Here is an 18,827-nt window from a genome sequence, read left to right as displayed (position 1 = left end):
CAAATGTTAGAAATCCGCTGTTTATTATTTAAAGTTTTACGTCTGATTCGCTCCTTTTTTCCTCTCTGTACACAGCTCCAGTTTGGACATTGGCCTGTCATCAGATTTCATTTTTAGTTGCTGCTGTGTAGCAGAAGTTTAGTACAATTATTTTTGATGAAATACTCCAAATCTCCACCCTCCATAATTGCACTTGCTTCAGTTGCTTGCTACTTTTTAAGGGCGGTGATGACAGTTACAGTACGAACTGAAGTTGATGCGATTTGATTGGATTGGATTGTGAGGTACGACGTGAGCTTCATCTGATTGGTCAATCCCTCAATTTCTTTCACCAAGGGAAGCCAATTTCGGCTAGCCTCCTCTCAACAGAGTGCAACCTACTGTTTCACCATAACATCTAGGGACGCTGTTTCACTCTTTGTAAAATACTCAATGAGAATGGGGGAGAGATGGGCCGGCAGCAACACACAACACAGAATAATTACCGAAACTAAACAAAGTGTTATTTATTTATTAAAATGATAACTACAATCCAACAAAACAGGGGAAGCCTGGCTTCCCTTGGTCTCCAGGAGAAAACGCCACCGAGTTCAAGGGATAATTCTCACCCACCTCTTGCTCTTGCCCTGCACTTGTATGTGCCAGGTGAGCTGGTCCTTCCAGCAGCTCAACTCTGTCCCTCATCATGAACGCAGGAGGCTGGCTGTATATCTGAACTCGCGCCCTCATCATTCTCTTCATCATCTTGCACTTGTTCTAAGCTGCTGCTGATAGTGCTTGTAGCAGCGCTGCTGCCAAAAAGGTCTGTCAATTTGCAACATTTGTATGCTTCAGCTGCGAGTGACTTCAACTTTTTTTCTCTTGCCTTCTCGGCCCCACCTTTTTCTTTTCGTTTTCTTTGATTTTTATCCATGTTTTTTCATTCTCCCTGTCTGCCGCGGCGTCTAATCCCTTCTCTTCGTGTGGCCGCCGGTCTTTTTTCTTCTTCGTGTGTGATTATTTGACAGATAAGAACCAGACAACTGCATTAGCGGCCGCTGTCGCCCTCTGTCGGCCGTCAGCGCAATTTAAATGATGACGTTAAACTATTTTTTTTTTTTTTTAAAGGGCCGGTGTTGCAGTATAAGTTGAGTCATGACAACTGGCGACATTCTATTATTTTCGTCATAGGAATCCGGGGCGTGTACATTGAGGACCCATTGTTGACTTACCAGGAAAGAAACATGTCGATCGCCTCGTTTGTCATTTACGTTCATCTTTTGCTATATCTGCCTTCCTAAGATCACTTTGCTGCAAAATCAGTACTCGTATGTGAGGTTGTGGGTGAGAGGCAGATAATGTGACGCTTACAGGGAGGCATTGAACATTACAAAGTAGGTGACTGTGTGGATGCATGTTCAAAACATTGCAAACTTCAATAAATCATTTAAATTATATATTTGTGTCCGACTTTCATTTGTTCATCGTTCTTAATGTGATGTATAGTAGATTTGATAGCTGTCCATACCTTCAGACAGCCTAAAAGTAAAACACAAGTTGTTTATTCACAGCCCGAACGCTCATCGAGATGACTGGATCATCTATGACAACTTGTGATCAGCTCCGATTAAATTGTGATATCAATTCTGAAGCTATCCTCCAGGGAGCACGTTTTTTAATGAAATATCTGTATCCCTCTCATCACAACAAGACTCTACACCAGGGGTGGGGAACCTCCAGCCCCCGGGCAGTATACGGCCCGCGAGACCAATTGGTACGGCCCTCGAGGTAATTTATAAACACACGCAAAAAAGAAAAAAATTAAAGAAATCTAGACCGCAAAAAAATTAAACAAGCGAGTGCCTGTTTTTCCTGGCCAAGGTCAGGGTCCTTGAACACAACACGAGCCTCAGGTGTCATCACGTGGTATATGTCTCATCTGACAGGGGTGCAGTTCTGCCGGAGAGCACCAGAACGTCGCTCCGGCACTTTCACAAATTGCAGTACCCCTAAGGAGCCGTACACATACCGCAGTTTTTGCGTGGCTGTGTCTTTAGTTGTAAGCCAAGTGGCGATCTGTTCATCTGTCATACTGATCATAAAGTCAATAACTTTGTTGTTATTAGCATCTGGTTAGCTAGCTATGCTAACGAATATAACAAGCTTTTTCTACAACCAGTGAGGTAAAGGCACATCTTTATATGATCATTATAGTTATAAAAAAATAAGAGAATAAAGTAAACGGATATAAAATACTATATGACTGTAAAAAACAAAGTTGTTATTAATAAACAAGAATACAGTTTGAAAGGGGAGTGATTTGTAAAATATCCATAAAGAAAAAGAAATCTGCTTACAGTTCTGTTTCATATGGGTGTTTTCGAGAGGTATCCATAGATCTCTTCATGTTGCTCTCAAAGTGCACCAGATTGATGCTTTTGACTTCAACATTTAAAAAAATGGGGGCATGCTCCCCAGGGAAGATTTTCTTTTTTTCCCTAGAGGAGGTTAGGTCCCCCCCACACATCTTGTGTCCATATCTTTCTGTTTTGGTGGTCATGCCACAACTGTGCACGTGCATGCAGTGCATGACATTAAGGATTTTGGGAGATGGCCCTGTGGGCCATCTAAGCTAATTTACAGATGGCCCTGAGCCCAATAGAGATTGCCCTGAAAAATGCGCGCGGACGAAATGACGCACGAAGGGTTTGGGGGGCCTCCCCCTAGAACATTTAGATTTTTGCAGGTCTTAGATGCTGTCTGGTGCATTCTCTAGACTGAATTATAAGATGAACCACCACAATATTACAATTTCAATTGTATTCTTCATTTCACTTGTTTGTGTTTGCTCGCTTGCATGCCCTGCATAGCTATAATAAATACTTAAGTTGTTGGTCAAGACACTTTCCATCTGTTGAAGGCAAATGCCTTCCCAGATGTAAAAAAGTAGAAAACATTACATGTAGTTATGACTGCCAAAACAAACATTATTTACGCTATTATGGCCCCTGTTAAAAATGTTTGTAATGTTATCTACTGTAAATTGGTCGAAGGAATGCCTCCTCATCCAGAAGCTGACCGAGCAGGCCCGAGCAGCCGAGTGCATCCGCGAAGCACACACAATGGCGACGTCAGAGTTCCCGTTAGCAAGCAAATCTAAATCTCTTTGGTCAAAATGTCCGGTCAAAAATAATTTCCCTTTAGCGCAATACCACTTCAGTTGCACCACTTATGTGACAGACAAGAAGAGTATGTGACAGACAAGAGTAGTCAATTCTAATGTGTAACACTTAATGTGGAGAAAGAGATGTGCTGTATGGATTGATTGTGCGTTGATCTGATGCTAATGCCTCGGGGTTCCGGTGGGCATGTAAACAAATGCATAATGCTGCGCTATACTTTGTGGCCTCACCCAGTTGCATAGCGACACTTATTGTTTAGGTCACGGTGTCTTTTAATAAGCAGGTAGTCATATCATTAGCTAAAACTAGCTGGATCTGATCGATATGGACATAAAAGCGAGTGAAGTCTAATCTGACGGGAGAGAGAGATCAGCTGCTGCTGACGAGTCGACACGCAGCTCTGCATGATCACATGCAGCGGTGAGCGGAACAAAACACACACTTCAGGTTAGAATATCACACATAGTTATTTTAATTACATCTCAAACTACCTAAACTAGTTATAGATATGTTTAGTTTTACTGTCGGGTCACTCATTACTGGATCCGCGAGCTGCATGATACTGGTATAATAGATTGCCCGATCGGGAAACCAGCAGGTGAGGCTTCATGGCCCGAGCTAAATACTAGATGGCCCCGGGCCATGGGGCGGCCCTTAATGTCGAGCCCTGACATGCATGCGTGAGTCATGGTAAGACATCTGGATTAAGAGGTTGCTTTTTCTTTGCACAGCATGAAAGAAAGGCCAAATGAATGGGCTGTGATTTTAGTATTTTTAAGCAGAGGTCAATAATTTGTACGGCCCTCGGAGGATGTTGTAAAAATTGAAATGGCCCTTGAGAGGAAAAAGGTTCCCCACCCCTGCTCTACACTGTGCAGGAAAAACAATTACATACATTAAAATAACCTTGATGCATGGGAATTAAACACACAAACTAACAGATAAATCATCAGAAAAAGGCAGAGGGGAAGTAAATAACAACAGGAACACGGAAGGCAGACAGAATTGCTTAGACACGGGTGTCACATACAATTTAAATGTTCTGGAAAGTTCATTATACAGCTTTAGCCTTTTTTATCTCATGAAGTTCCTAAGTGACACACACTGAACAGTCTGGTGGGTCATCGTCCTTGTCATTTGCTTTTGTCTTCCCATAACAACATGTCCAAGATGTCCATGTGCCAGGCTAACACATGTGACAGAACTAGCTAGATTTGGAAAGGTTTTTTGTTGCTAAAGTTAATATTCAAGCCATTTAAGAATAAAAATGCTTACATGACATGTCATTTGTTAAACATTAAGCTGTCTTCGGCTCTTTTCTGCTGTAACAAATGTAAATTTCCCCTCTGTGGGACGAATAAAGGTATTCTGATTATGATTACATTTAACCTGTTGTGGAAACATTTCTTCATGAAATTGATATGAAACAAATGCCATAAATATTGCTGTGACACTGGTGTCACATCGGGACTTTAACCCTAAACATTCATAGTAAACCCGGAGTGACATATATGCACAATTAGAAATATGATTATGATCTGGTCAGTTAATTTAGCTGATTCAATTATATTTAGTTAACATATGCTTTATTCTTCAATTCATAGTATGTTCAAACAAATGCAAACCAAAAAATCATCCTCGTTAATTAACTTATAAATAAGAGTCACTTTACCATTAAAGCGCAGATATTTGAAACTAGTGGGGTTACTTGTCAGAAATGTGTCTATTTAGTCTAAATGACGTTCCCCTTAATTTCCCCAAAAGTAGAAATGGGTCCGGGTTCTTATGGGTTAAACGTATAAGCTTAAAGGCATAATAGAACTACCGTATTATATGTATTCAACTTGTGCCCCGCTGGACTTACTTTTCTGTGGTTGACCGTTACTGTGACATATAAGTATAGCCACGGAAGATAGTTTGTGTGTTTCATTCCCATGCATCAAGGTTATTTTCATGTATGTAATTGTTTTTCCTGCACAGTGTAGAGTCTTGTTGTGATGAGAGGGATACAGATATTTCATTAAAAATAACGTGCTCCCTGGAGGTTAGCTACAGAATTGATATCACAATTTAAATCGGAGCTGATCACAAGTTGTCATGACTGATCCAGTCATCTCGATGAGCGTTCGGGCTGTGAATAAACAACTTGTGTTTTACTTTTAGGCTGTCTGAAGGTATGGACAGCTATCAAAGCTACTATACATCACATTAAGAACGATGAACAAATGAAAGTCGGACACAAATATATAATTTAAATGATTTATTGAAGTTTGCAATGTTTTGAACAGGCATCCACACTAGGGCTGTGTAATTTAATCGATCCTGCGATATATATCGATATTTTGTGTCCCGAGAAAGTATCGATATTTCAGCCGCGGGCATCGATAAATTAACTCCCATTCAAATCCCCCTTGTTCCGCCTGGCACTCTGCTCGCTGCCCATTCCCCCCCGTTCGCTTTGCATGAAGAGCGATTACGTCAGCCAGCCGAGCCGCTAGTGTCGCTGTAGAGCATTTCTAGATACACAGACGCCGGTGTCTTCTTCTCGCAGTGAGTGCAAAGCGGTTCAGGAGAATGGCGGCAAACATTAACCACACTGGAGAGGGTATTCTCTACTGCCGGATATATCGGCCCAATCCCAAACCACTCCCTCGACGGAGTGAACTCCGTTTGTAGCCACACTCGCAGCTCAACGAGGCTCCCTCCTGTCAGATGGAGGGAGTAAATACAGCAGCAAGCTTTGGGACGGCCTCCCCTCTCTCCGGCAGAAACAGGAAATGCCGTAACTGTATGTAACAATGGTTTCAAATCAGCATCTCTTAGACAAAAAGTTTAAAATAATAACTCAAATAAAACTCCTATAATCTTTCATTGTGTTTCAAAGCTCTTTTAGTTTTAAACTTGATGTTTATAAGCTTCTTAGTTTTTGCAACGGTCTGTAAATATACACAACTTTATAATAAAATGCACACATTTACCTTTTTCTAGACTAAACACAGGTATGATCCTAAGTTTAAAAAATATGAGGTTATCATGAGGTTGTTAACATCGCAGTTTATCAGTGGATGTTTGCTGGAACTACTTGTTAACAGCTTGACAGCAGCGGACACACACAGCGCGACTCCGGTCAGGTAGAGACCGGTCTCAAGTCAGCACCGCTGCAGACTCGCTGTTTGAGGGCTTGATAGCCCACTCCCGCTCCACACCGCTCCACACTCGTAGGCGGACCCTCCGCGTGAACGCGCAAACGGAGGTGTAGGGGGGTGTAGGGGGCGGTTTGGGAATGGGCCATCGTCACTGCTCAGAGAAGTGCACTTCTCCCAGACCACGTTGATCAGATTATATTCCTGAACAAAAATCTGAAGAGAATGTAGATGCAGTTATGTAGAGAGGAGCCTTTCTGTTTAGCGTTTTTGGCTTAAATGTTACTCCTTTGGACTTGAATTATTGGCAGGTACATTTTACATTCAATGTTGTTCTTAGTGACTTGAATTATTGGCTACCTCATATTCTGTGTTAAGCTAAAAAAGCTTTAAAAGAATCTGTTCAGAACAGGCCACCTGCTGCACCTTTTAATTCTCCATTGTCCATTGTGATACTGCGCTTTATGTACTTACGTTTCAATGGCTTGTAAGCTACAGTTGGCACTGTTTCAATAAATGAAACAAATTTTCTCACCACATCTTTTGAGTCATTTGTCCAGCATTTGCAAGCTGTAGACTCTCTGTCTAGTCAGAGCCATATATTGTATAATTGATGCTTTCAGTTTTCAGTTGAATTAATTCAATCCAAGTCAATGGAACACTCACAAGATGTCACCAAAATCACACTACCTTTAAAATCGTTCAGAAAATTATGTAAGTGTATAGAATTATATCGAATCGTATCGTTGGCTGAATATCGTGATATACATCGTATCGTGAGCTCAATATCGTGTATCGTATCGAGAGATTAGTGTATCGCGACAGCCCTAATCCACACAGTCACCTACTTTGTACTGTTCGATGCCTCCCTGTAAGCGTCACGATATCGGCCTCTCACCCACAACCTCACATACGAGTACTGAATGTGCAGCAAAGTGATCTTAGGAAGGCAGATATAGCAAAAGATGAACGTAAACGACAAACGAGGCGATCAACATGTTTCTTTCCTGGTAAGTCAACAATGGGTCCTCAATGTACACGACCCGGATTCCTATTGTGGTGTTATTGTGCTGTGTGTGTTTGTTAGCCAATAGTAGTGAAGCCCTACGGGCACGGTTCAGTGACGTCATAGGCGGGGGACATGTGATGGTACCAGCATGTGAGCTAGGGTTGTACGAGCATGTGAGCTACCAATAAAACGACACGTAATTGTGACAGATGAACTCACGTGTATTATTGAATAACACGACATGGTGTCAGAAGTCCTGTCGACAGTACGTTGAGTGTGACCGGGAAAAAGTATTGTTTGGAGCCAATAGACGGTGAAAAGGAAGAAAAGGGACATGGCAGACGAAAATGCTAACGGAGATGCAGCGCGGCCCGCGGCGGGACCGAGTGCTACATTTAGCATCCAGCCACCGGTGCCTTTCCACTTTTCAAGACCGCAGGAATGAGCCAAATGGATACGGCGGTTCGAGAGATTTCGCCTGGCAAGTAATCTGAACAGTAGCTCAGAAGAGAATCAAGTCAACACATTAATATACTGCATGGGAGATGAAGCAGATTATATTTTACGTGGATTGACTCTCACGGTGGCTCAGAGAGACACTTACCAAGGTATGCGGGATGGCTTTCAAGGCTTCTTTGTTGTCAAGAAAAATGTCATATATGAGCGGGCAAAGTTTAATATGCGCAGACAGGGAGAAGGTGAACCAGTGGACTCGTTCGTCACAGCTCTATATGCTCTAGCGGAGCATTGTAGCTACGGCGTGCTACATGATGAACTCATTCGAGACAGGCTTGTTGTCGGATTGACGGATAAGCGGCTGTCTGAACGGATGCAACTGGACTCAGACCTTACCTTGGGAAAAGCTATTACCATGGCTCGGCAGAGTGAAGAGGTGAAACGGCAACAATCTTCTCTGCGAGGTGACGATAGAACTGAGGCATGTAACGTTAAATCAGTGGACAGAGTGTCTAAGAGCAGTAGCAAATATGCGAAAAACAAAGCTCAATCTGCTAATAGCTACCAAGCCAAGCCACAGTACAACAAGGGTAATGATGCAAAGTGTTATAACTGTGGTTGTTCTCCATCACATGTAAAGACTGAGTGTCCAGCCAAGGATGTAAAATGCCATGCATGTGGGAAAATGGGACATTATATGCGTGTGTGTAAAGCAGCTAAAAGCGTGCATGAGATTAATGAAGAAGAGGAAAGCTTGCTCTTAGGCAGCATTGAGGCCGACAATGATCCGTGGATGGCAGACATTGACATTAACAACAAAAGTGTGCAGTTCAAAATTGACACTGGGGCTGATGTTACAGTCATTCCTCACTCTGTGTTTAAGGAGGTCTATAAGCATAAAGCTCCACCAGCTCTTCAAAAGCCAAGGAAGCCACTTTCGGGTCCAGGGAAAAATCCTTTAGACGTAGTGGGCTTTGCTAGTATGCTGCTGAAGAAAGGAGAGAGAGAACTTATGGAGGATGTGTATGTCATTCGACGCTTGCAAACAGCATTGCTTGGGAGGCCTGCCAGTGTAGCGCTGAAGCTAGTGGCACGACTAGACAACGTCACTATGGACACGGTAAAGACTAATTACCCAACAGTATGCAGCGGTCTTGGAGAGGTGCGGCAGCCATATGCCATTAAGCTGAAACCAGGGGCTCAACCGTTTTCTCTGAAGACGCCTAGAAGGATTCCACTGCCACTGATGGACAAAGTCAAAGAGGAGCTGTCCCGCATGGAAGACCTGGGGGTGATCAGCAGAGTTGAGGAGCCTACAGATTGGTGCGCTGGCATGGGGGTGGCGCCTAACAAGACAGGGGCTGTTCGCATATGTGTGGATCTAACTGAACTGAACGAGTCTGTGTGTCTTCAGTGGAAGAAACACTGGGAAAGCTGGCTGGAGCCAAAATATTCAGCAAGTTGGATGCAAACATGGGGTTTTGGCAAATACCTTTAACAAAAGGCTCAGCCAAGTACACAACGTTCATTACACCCTTTGGCCGATACCACTTCAATCGGCTACCTTTCGGCATAGCCTCAACCCCTGAGCATTTCCAAAACAGGATGACAACTGAGGTAACCGAGGGACTAGAGGGGGTTGTCTGTCACATGGACGATGTACTGGTGTGGGGCCAAACACAGGAGGAGCATGACGCTCGTCTGTATGCTGTGCTGGAGAAGATCCAAAAGGCAAGAAACACCTTGAATGTGGAAAAGTGCGACATATCCAAACAGGAGGTGACATACCTGGGCCATGTGATCACTGCTTATGGCATTAGACCAGACCCGAGCAAGACAGAGGCGGTAAGGAAAATGGAAGAGCCGAAAAATGTGAGCGAGCTGAGGAGCTTTCTAGGCATGGTCAACCAGCTGGGGAAGTTCATACCGCAGCTAGCAGAGCGAGACAAGCCACTTCGAGACCTGCTATCTAAAAAAAACTGCTGGCTGTGAGGCAACGATCAGGCCAGAGCCTTCCAAGATCTGAAGGACTCTCTGATATCTCCACCAGTGCTAGCCATGTATGACACAAACAGAGAAACCAAAGTCTCAGCAGACGCATCATCATACGGCTTGGGGAGTGTGCTTCTGTAGAAATGGGAAGAGGATTGGAGACCGGTAGCCTATCTGTCACGTTCTCTCGCACAGACGGAGCAGAGATACGCACAGGTAGAAAAGGACGCTTTAGGCTTAACCTGGGCGTGTGAAAGGTTTCGCAACTTTCTCATCGGCAGACACTCTGAGCTGGAAACAGATCATAAACCTCTTCTGAGACTCCTGGGGTCTCAGGCATTGGATGCGCTTCCCCCTAGGATTCAACGTTTCCGGATGCGCCTGGTGCGTTATTCCTACTCAATCACACATGTGCCAGGGAAAAGCCTGTGGACGGCCGATACACTGTCACGTGCACCTGTGAAAAGAGACTCCACACCAGATGAAAAAGAGTTCCTTGAGAGCACGAATATCTATGTGGACATGATTATCGACAGTTTGCCAGCAAGCACGGCTTACCTGGAAGAGCTAAAAGAGCAGTTGGCAAAGGAAAGTGTGTGCGGAAGAGTGATGCAGCTGTGCGAAGAGAAATGGCCAGCACACAGCAACAGTGAACCAGCCATAAAGTTATACTGGGCGGAACAAGCATTCATAACTGTAAAAGACGGACTACTGTTAAAGGGGGACAGACTTGTCATCCCCGCAACAATGAGAAACGATGTGCTTGCCAGACTACATGAAGGTCACCAAGGAGTGGTGAAGTGTAGGGAGCGTGCCAGACAGTCTGTATGGTGGCCAGGGCTAAGTCACCAGCTAAATGAGTAGGTTCTCAACTGCAGAACATGCAGCAAGGAGAGACAAAACCCCAAAGAGCCGCTGATGCCAACACAATATCCAGGCCGACCATGGCAGAAACTGGGTGCCGACTTGTTTATGCTGGGAAGCAAGTCATATCTGCTGGTAGTGGATTATGCATCAAGGTATGCGGAAATGGCTTTGCTGACACCCACAAAATCAACAGATGTAATCCACCATCTCAAATCCATCTTCGCACGACATGGTATACCTGAGACGCTGGTGTCAGACAACGGGCCGCAGTTCTCGGGAAGGGCATTTGAAGAGTTTGCAGAGTCGTATGGATTTAAACACGTCACCAGCAGCCCTAAATATCCACAGAGCAACGGTGAGGCAGAACGGGCTGTAAAGACTGTGAAGAGTCTCCTTAAGAAAGCAGCAGACCCATATCTGGCTCTGCTGGCTTACAGAACCACCCCACTACAGAACGGGTATAGCCCTGCGCAACTTCTCATGAGGAGGAGGCTTCACACGACGGTGCCAACATTACCAGCGCTGCTGGATCCTGCTCTTCCCGACGCCGAGGCTGTAGTTCTGCGAGAAAGAGAGAGGAGAATAAAGGATGCACAGCGGTACAACCTGCGTCATCGAGTGAGAAGTCTTGAGAGGCTTGCACCGGGAAAAGAGGTTTGGGTCACGGATCAGAAGGCGAGTGGAACTGTTATTGGCAGTCACAACACGCCGCGCTCTTACATTCTTGAGGGACCTCATGGGACAGTCCGGCGAAATCGCCATCATCTCATCCCCATGTACTCCTCGTCAGAGCAGAGCGGCAGAGATGCAGCGGAGCCGCATTCAGGAGGTGTGCCAGAGCAGCGTATCGCAGAACCTCCGGAGCCTAGTGCGCAAGATCTGCCACCTACCCCTAGAACCAGGTCTGGGAGAGCAGTGGTGAGACCGGCTAGGTTGGACTTGTAAACAAACCAGCGACCTAAGGGATATATATATATATATAGTCGTACAAGGGAGAAATAAAACTGGTTAATAATGATGTTGTGCATTAATGTTGTGTATACACAAAATATTATAGGGTTACAGATAGTTCAGGAAGGTCTAGAGCAGGCCTACTCAACTGGCGGCCCGCGGGCCAGATGCGACCCAGGACCAACTCCCGAGTGGCCCAGCCTCCCGTAGCCAAATTCCTACACTAGTACAGACCATGAACGCAACACTCCGCGTTGCATAGAAACCACCAAACCACAACGCAGCACGTTTTTTGAAAGTGCATCTAGTGGTGCTAGTAACGGTGGTCCTATGATAACAACTCTAAAACATGTCTCTCTCAACTCTGAAGCGTAAACAGAGACAAAACGGTCATTGATCTTGTGGAGCAGATCCAAGTCAAGCTGGACTTTTTCGCGACCGACTTGAGCACGGGTCGGATGCTGCATTTTCCGACGCTCCCCAAACACATCACATCTTCGGCACAAATCAAGGATGTGATGACAGATTTCCTTGCGGGGTTGAAAGAGAACTTTGCCGGTCGATTGGATGGACTTGCTCTGCCCACAGAGGTGATGATGGGCTTTGCCAGAGACCTCTTCACTGTTGCAATAGAGGGGGACGTATCAACCAGAGCAACGGAAGTGGTCCCCTCCCCTGCATCGACAAGGGGAAATATACACTGGAACTTATTGACATGCAGCGCACCAACGGGCCAGCGAAGTTTTGGAGTGATGTCAAAAAACAGCAGTTCCCTAACGTTCAGAAAGTAGCGATCTGTGTGCTCAGTATGTTTGGATCAACATACACATGTGAATCAAGCTTTTCACACATGAACTCAATCAATAGTAGCACTCGCTGCTCCCTGACTGACAGCACTCTTCACCAATGTCTTAGGATTGCATTGACATCCTATGAGCCAAAAATCACTGCTCTTGTTCAAAACTAAAAATGTCCCTTCTCCCATTGAGAAAGTCAGCGATGACAAATCACAAATTAGGTGATAGTAAGCACCTAGTTTACTATAGTAGACGTGTACTGTAGTATTCATTCATATAGTTACCCGTATCCCTTGTTATGGGTTTGTGCACTGAAGGGTAACTTGACAGTTCTTTCTGTATTCATTTAAATGCACTTTGTAATGTGTCTGGGTTAAATGTGACCAAAACGTATGATTTTTTTGTTATTACTTGAAAAGTGAAAAAATAGTATTGCTACAGTACTACCTCTTTGTGTTGCATTGGAGCTCTTTAGCTGTTTTTTTTGTATGTGAGGACATTTATTAAGACTGCTATTATTGTATTCATTAAATGCACTTTGTGATGTGCCTGGTTAAAAAAATATAACCTGAATATTTGACTTCTAAAGCAAACAAATGTAATGCTACAACTGTGCACTTTTTTTTCAGATTCTGTTAAATTAATGCTAATTTGTTGTGTTTTTATGCACTTTTTGACGTACCTTTGTTAGATGAACAATGAATACAAATTGCATGTTTTTCATCGCAGTAATATGTGTTGGTTTAAAATGTGTCATTACCCGCTTTTTACAGGCCGCTGAATGTCTGGCCCAGCTGAATTTTGTAGTTATAAAATCTGGCCCAATTGAATGTGTAGTTGAATAGCCCTGGTCTAGAGTTAACTGTTATTTTATATCTCTGGTTCAGATAGGAACAGACCTTCCACCCTTCAGAGGCAGAATAATCCTCTAAGGCAGTGGTCACCAACCTTTCTAAGCCCAAGATCACCGACCTCGGCCGAGGTGAAAGGCGAGATCTACCTATTGCAGAATTGAGTGAAAAAGACAGCCCAGACAATGCTTCCAATTTGAGGCCTTTTATATAGGCTAATGGCATCTGAATTACTGTTACAATGAAGGCTCCATAATCAGCTAACGGCATATAGGCAGGGGTAACGTGCTATTGGGGGGTGGACCTCACCTCCTCTAGGGGGGTCCGGGGGGATGCTCCCCCGGGAAGATTTTTTTTTAAATATTGAAGTTGAAAGCATCAATCTGGTGCACTTTGAGAGCAACATTAAGAGATCTATGGATACCTCTCTCAGCACCCATATGAAACAGAACTGTAAACAGATTTTCTTTTTCTTTATGGATATTTTATAAATCACTCTCCTTTTTACATTACATTACATTACTTTTAAACTGTATTCTTGTTTTACTGCCATATAGTAGGCTATTTCATACCTGTTTTTCATTTATTCTCTTATTGTTTGTATAACTATAATGATCATATGAAGGTGTGCCGCGGAAATAATCTTTTCAATAATTTCTGACAAAACCTTTCTAAACACTTAGAGTCCTTTAGCTCACCTGAGCCCCTCAGTCTGACAGGAGAGGACTCTCCTCCAGCTTGTTGTGGAAACAGCTCCTTATGTCCGTTAGTGGAGCTAGCTAACCAGATGCTAACATCACGGTCCCCGCTAGCACCGGTCCCTCTCTCCCACTCTCTCTATCACACTAAATGCGCTATTGCCACACACACACAGAGCCGAGCTTGAATGACACAAGCACACGTGTATTTCCATGCAATCTCTGATTGGTTTGTTGTCTTGCCTCTGTTGCGTTCACAGAACACGGGAAATTACAGTCCTGCAATTGTCTCTTGTGTCATGATGAGGTTCACGTAAAGCACGGTTAATGTATTATATTATTGAGGTGTCTCAAATATACGTCAATCAAGTGGCACCTGCTAACGGGGTGGTGGATGATAGGTTTACATCTAAAAACGTATTTTTCAAACATTATTATTTTAATTTAATTTGTCTTTCTTTTGTTACTTTTTTTTTTAACGGTCCGCGATCCACCCGCACCACACTCGCGATCGACCGGTCGATCGCGATCGACTGGTTGGCGACCACTGCTCTAAGGTCTGTGGAGTCAATGGCAGTCTACCCATTGATTCATAAAAAGGGAGATGTGGTGTTATTGTGCTGTGTGTGTTTGTTAGCCAATAGTAGTGAAGCCCTACGGGCACGGTTCAGTGACGTCCTAGGCGGGGGACATGTGATGGTACCAGCATGTGAGCTAGGGTTGTACGAGCATGTGAGCTACCAATAAAAGGACACGTAATTGTGACAGATGAACTCACGTGTATTATTGAATAACATGACACCTATGACGAAAATAATAGAATGTCGCCAGTTGTCATGACTCAATTTATACTGCAACACCGGCCGGCCGTCAACGGCCCTTGACGACCGGTGTTACAGTATAAGTTGAGTCATGACAACTGGCGACATTCTATTATTTTCGTCATCGGAATCCGGGGCGTGTACATTGAGGACCCATTGTTGACTTACCAGGAAAGAAACATCGTTTGTCGTTTACGTTCATCTTTTGCTATATCTGCCTTCCTAAAATCCATTTGCTGCACATTCAGTACTCGTATGTGAGGTTGTGGGGCAGAGGCCGATATCGTGACGCTTACAGGGAGGTATCGAACATTTCAAAGTAGGTGACTGTGTGGATGCCTGTTCAAAACATTGCAAACTTCAATAAATCGTTTAAATTATATATTTGTGTCCGACTTTCATTTGTTCATCGTTCTTAATGTGATGTATAGTAGCTTTGATAGCTGTCCATACCTTCAGACAGCCTAAAAGTAAAACACAAGTTGTTTATTCACAGCCTGAACGCTCATCGAGATGACTGGATCATCTATGACAACTTGTGATCAGCTCCGATTAAATTGTGATATTAATTCTGTAGCTAACCTCCAGGGATCACGTTTATTTTATGAAATATCTGTATCCCTCTCATCACAACAAGACTCTACACTGTGCAGGAAAAACAATTACATACATGAAAATAACCTTGATGCATGGGAATTAAACACACAAACTATCTCTGGCTATACTGATATGTCACAGTAACAGTCAACCACATAAAAGTAAGTCCAGCAGGGCACAAGTTGAATACATATAATACGGTAGTTCTATTATGCCTTTAAGCCTATACGTTTAACCCATAAGAACCCGGACCCATTTCTACTTTTGGGGAAATTAAGGGGAACGTCATTTAGACTAAATAGACACATTTCTGACAAGTAACCCCCCCTAGTGTCAAATATCTGGGCTTTAATGGTAAAGTAACTCTTATTTATAACTTAATTAACAAGGATGATGTTTTGGTTTGCATTTGTTTGAACATACTATGAATTGAAGAATAAAGCATATGTTAACTAAATATAATTGAATCAGCTAAATTAACTGACCAGACCATAATCATATTTCTAATTGTGCATATATGTCACTCCGGGTTTACTGTGAATGTTTAGGGTTAAAGTCCCGATGTGACACCATGTGTCACAGCAATATTTATGGCATTTGTTTCATATCAATTTCATCAAGAAATGTTTCCACAACAGGTTAAATGTAATCAGAATCAGAATACCTTTATTCGTCCCACAGAGGGGAAATTTACATTTGTTACAGCAGAAAAGAGCCGAAGACAGCTTAATGTTTAACAAATGACATGTCATGTAAGCATTTTTATTCTTAAATGGCTTGAATATTAACTTTAGCAACAAAAAACCTTTCCAAATCTAGCTAGTTCTGTCACATGTTTTAGCCTGACACATGGACATCTTGGACATGTTGTTATGGGAAGACAAAAGCAAATGACAAGGACCATGACCCCAGACTGTTCAGTGTGTGTCACTTAGGGACTTCATGAGATAGAAAAATCTCATGAGGAATCTGTATAAGGAACTTTCCAGAACCTTTAAATTTCATGTGACACCCGTGTCTAAGCAATTCTGTCTGCCTTCCGTGTTCCTTTTTTTATTTACTTCCTCTCTGCCTTCTTCTGATGATTTATCTGTTAGTTTGTGTGTTTAATTCCCATGCATGAAGATTATTTTCATGTATGTAATTGTTTTTCCTGCACAGTGTAGAGTCGTGTTGTGATGAGAGGGATACAGGTATTTCATAAAATAAACGTGATCCCTGGAGGTTAGCTACAGAATTGATATCACAATTTAATCGGAGCTGATCACAAGTTGTCATGACTGATCCAGTCATCTCGATGAGCGTTCAGGCTGTGAATAAACAACTTGTGTTTTACTTTTAGGCTGTCTGAAGGTATGGACAGCTATCAAAGCTACTATACATCACATTAAGAACGATGAACAAATGAAAGTCGGACACAAATATATAATTTAAATGATTTATTGAAGTTTGCAATGTTTTGAACAGGCATCCACACAGTCACCTACTTTGAAATGTTCGATACCTCCCTGTAAGCGTCACGATATCGGCCTCTGCCCCACAACCTCACATACGAGTACTGAATGTGCATCAAAGTGATCCTATGGAGGCAGATATAGCAAAAGATGAACGTAAACGACAAACGATGTTTCTTTCCTGGTAAGTCAACAATGGGTCCTCAATGTACACGCCCCGGATTCCTATGACGAAAATAATAGAATGTCGCCAGTTGTCATGACTCAACTTATACTGTAACACCGGCCGTTCTGTGGTTCTCCAGATTCTACAGATGGCCAGTCCACCCCTGTACAAGTGTAAATGTATGCACACAAACTCAGATTTTTTTTTCTGCAAGTCCTCACATCAGGTTTTACACGCTCTCGCATTTTGCACCATATCTACCTTCATACTCCCTGCACTTATTGTTTTAAGATGTCGAAAAGTTCATTAAACATATGCTTAAAGGCATTTCAACGAATTGGGGTGAAGTTTGTGTTATTCTACATTTTGACACCAATATTTTCTGATTTTACTTCAAATGTATATTGGTTCTAAATATCGGTTATCGGTCTCCTTGATTACTAATAATCTGAATCAGTATCGGCCTTGAAAAAGCCATACCGGTCGATCCCTAGCTTCAATACCGTTTTTGACAGTGTTGTTATACTGTTTTTAATGATGTATTGATACTTTTTTATACTGTTTTTAATAATGTATTGATATTGTTTTTAATACTATATTGATAACATATTGTTTTCATACCGTTTTAACACTATTTTAATACCGTTTTGAATACTGTATCGAAATTGTTTTTATACTGTTTTAAATACTATATTAATACTGTTTTCATACCGTTTTTAAGAATGTTTTTTACACCCTTTTAATACTGTTGTTTTACCCCTAGTGGAAGCAGCTAGCTCCCGTTAGCTCCCGATGCTAACTCACCTGAACGAAGGTTGTTTTCCCGGATCCCGCCATCCCCAGCACAATCAGACACACCTGTTTGTCCATGGCAGCAGCCCCCGGTGTCCCAGTGTCTCCTGAGGCCGCTAAACCCTCCTGGTTCTCCGGTAAATCCTCCGGAGCTGCGGAGCCGGAGGCCATGATGTCTGATGTTGTGGTGAACTCACGTAAAGAAACTAGTACTGTCGCAAAATGTGAGTTGGTGGAGTGCACTTATGGCACGTTTGTGTGAATGATTTTTTAAGATTGACAAACATCATATTTGTAATTCGTGGCACAATTCAAACGGGATCGAAAGATACGTTTTCTCTCTTCATTGACTTCTATAGAGTGGCGAAGTAACGCCCATCTACTTCCAGTCCATGGGACCTTATTTTGGAAAAATTATGTATTGAAGTCAATAGTGGGATCGCGCCTGTGAATAGACGCTGCAGTGAAGCCTGAGCAATACAGCGGGACCCAGTCTTTATACACTCTGTATACTCTGAACACACACCTGGGACAACACACACACTCAACAACAATGTGTTTACATGTTACAGCAGTTTCATCTCTCTACATTTATTTGGTTTTTCACATGGAAACCTTCACAAACCACTTCTGTGTGTTTGTCCTGCAGCGTCTCCTCCTGGAGGAGAGCAGCAACAGCTGCTTCCAAAATCACTCCTGCACGTTATACTACAAGATTTATTTTTTAAAGTATTATGCCTTTGCATAATTTTGGTGATTTTGTCTTGTGGATAATGATATCGTTTTCTGATGCCAAAATCAATTAGACTACAAGAATATTCCCCAAACATTTGAGGATGAATGGGAAAAGTCGTAAATTCAGTTTCAAATGAAACACTCACGTAAATTACAAAAAAATAACATTTAAATCAAATTATATATGTGCCCTATTCGACCAGTTTTACTGCTCTGTTGAATCGCACATGATATGGAAGCTTTTTTTTTTATCGGAATAAATGCTACATTTTCAGTAAAATATTCCTATGAAATAGTATAAACTACATCTTCTTCTTCTCTCATGAATTGTTTGTGA

The 18,827-nt window shown here is 42.7% G+C and overlaps 1 protein-coding gene across 4 annotated transcripts in view; it reads right to left on the bottom strand.

Annotated features, from left to right (window-relative positions):
• The window catches only part of LOC307045110 (uncharacterized protein), a 71,310-nt gene extending 52,836 nt beyond the window's left edge, over nucleotides 1-18,474 (bottom strand). The window contains exon 1 of one of the 4 annotated variants that reach the window (XM_079690620.1): nucleotides 17,768-18,474. Coding sequence is in view for 3 of the 4 variants with exons in the window: in XM_079690618.1 (XP_079546744.1) it covers nucleotides 17,768-17,926 (159 nt within the window). In the remaining variant the exon portion in view is untranslated. The remainder of the gene's footprint in view (nucleotides 1-17,767) is intronic. The other 3 variants (XM_079690617.1, XM_079690619.1, XM_079690618.1) reach the window with 3 other exon arrangements.
• Between the last annotated feature and the right edge of the window lie 353 nt (nucleotides 18,475-18,827).

The sequence above is a fragment of the Notothenia rossii genome (assembly GCF_949606895.1).
Source record: "Notothenia rossii genome assembly, chromosome: 6".
Lineage (NCBI taxonomy): Eukaryota > Metazoa > Chordata > Actinopteri > Perciformes > Nototheniidae > Notothenia > Notothenia rossii.
Note: the sequence above shows the minus strand (reverse complement) of the source record. Positions and strands in the feature narration are given on the sequence as shown.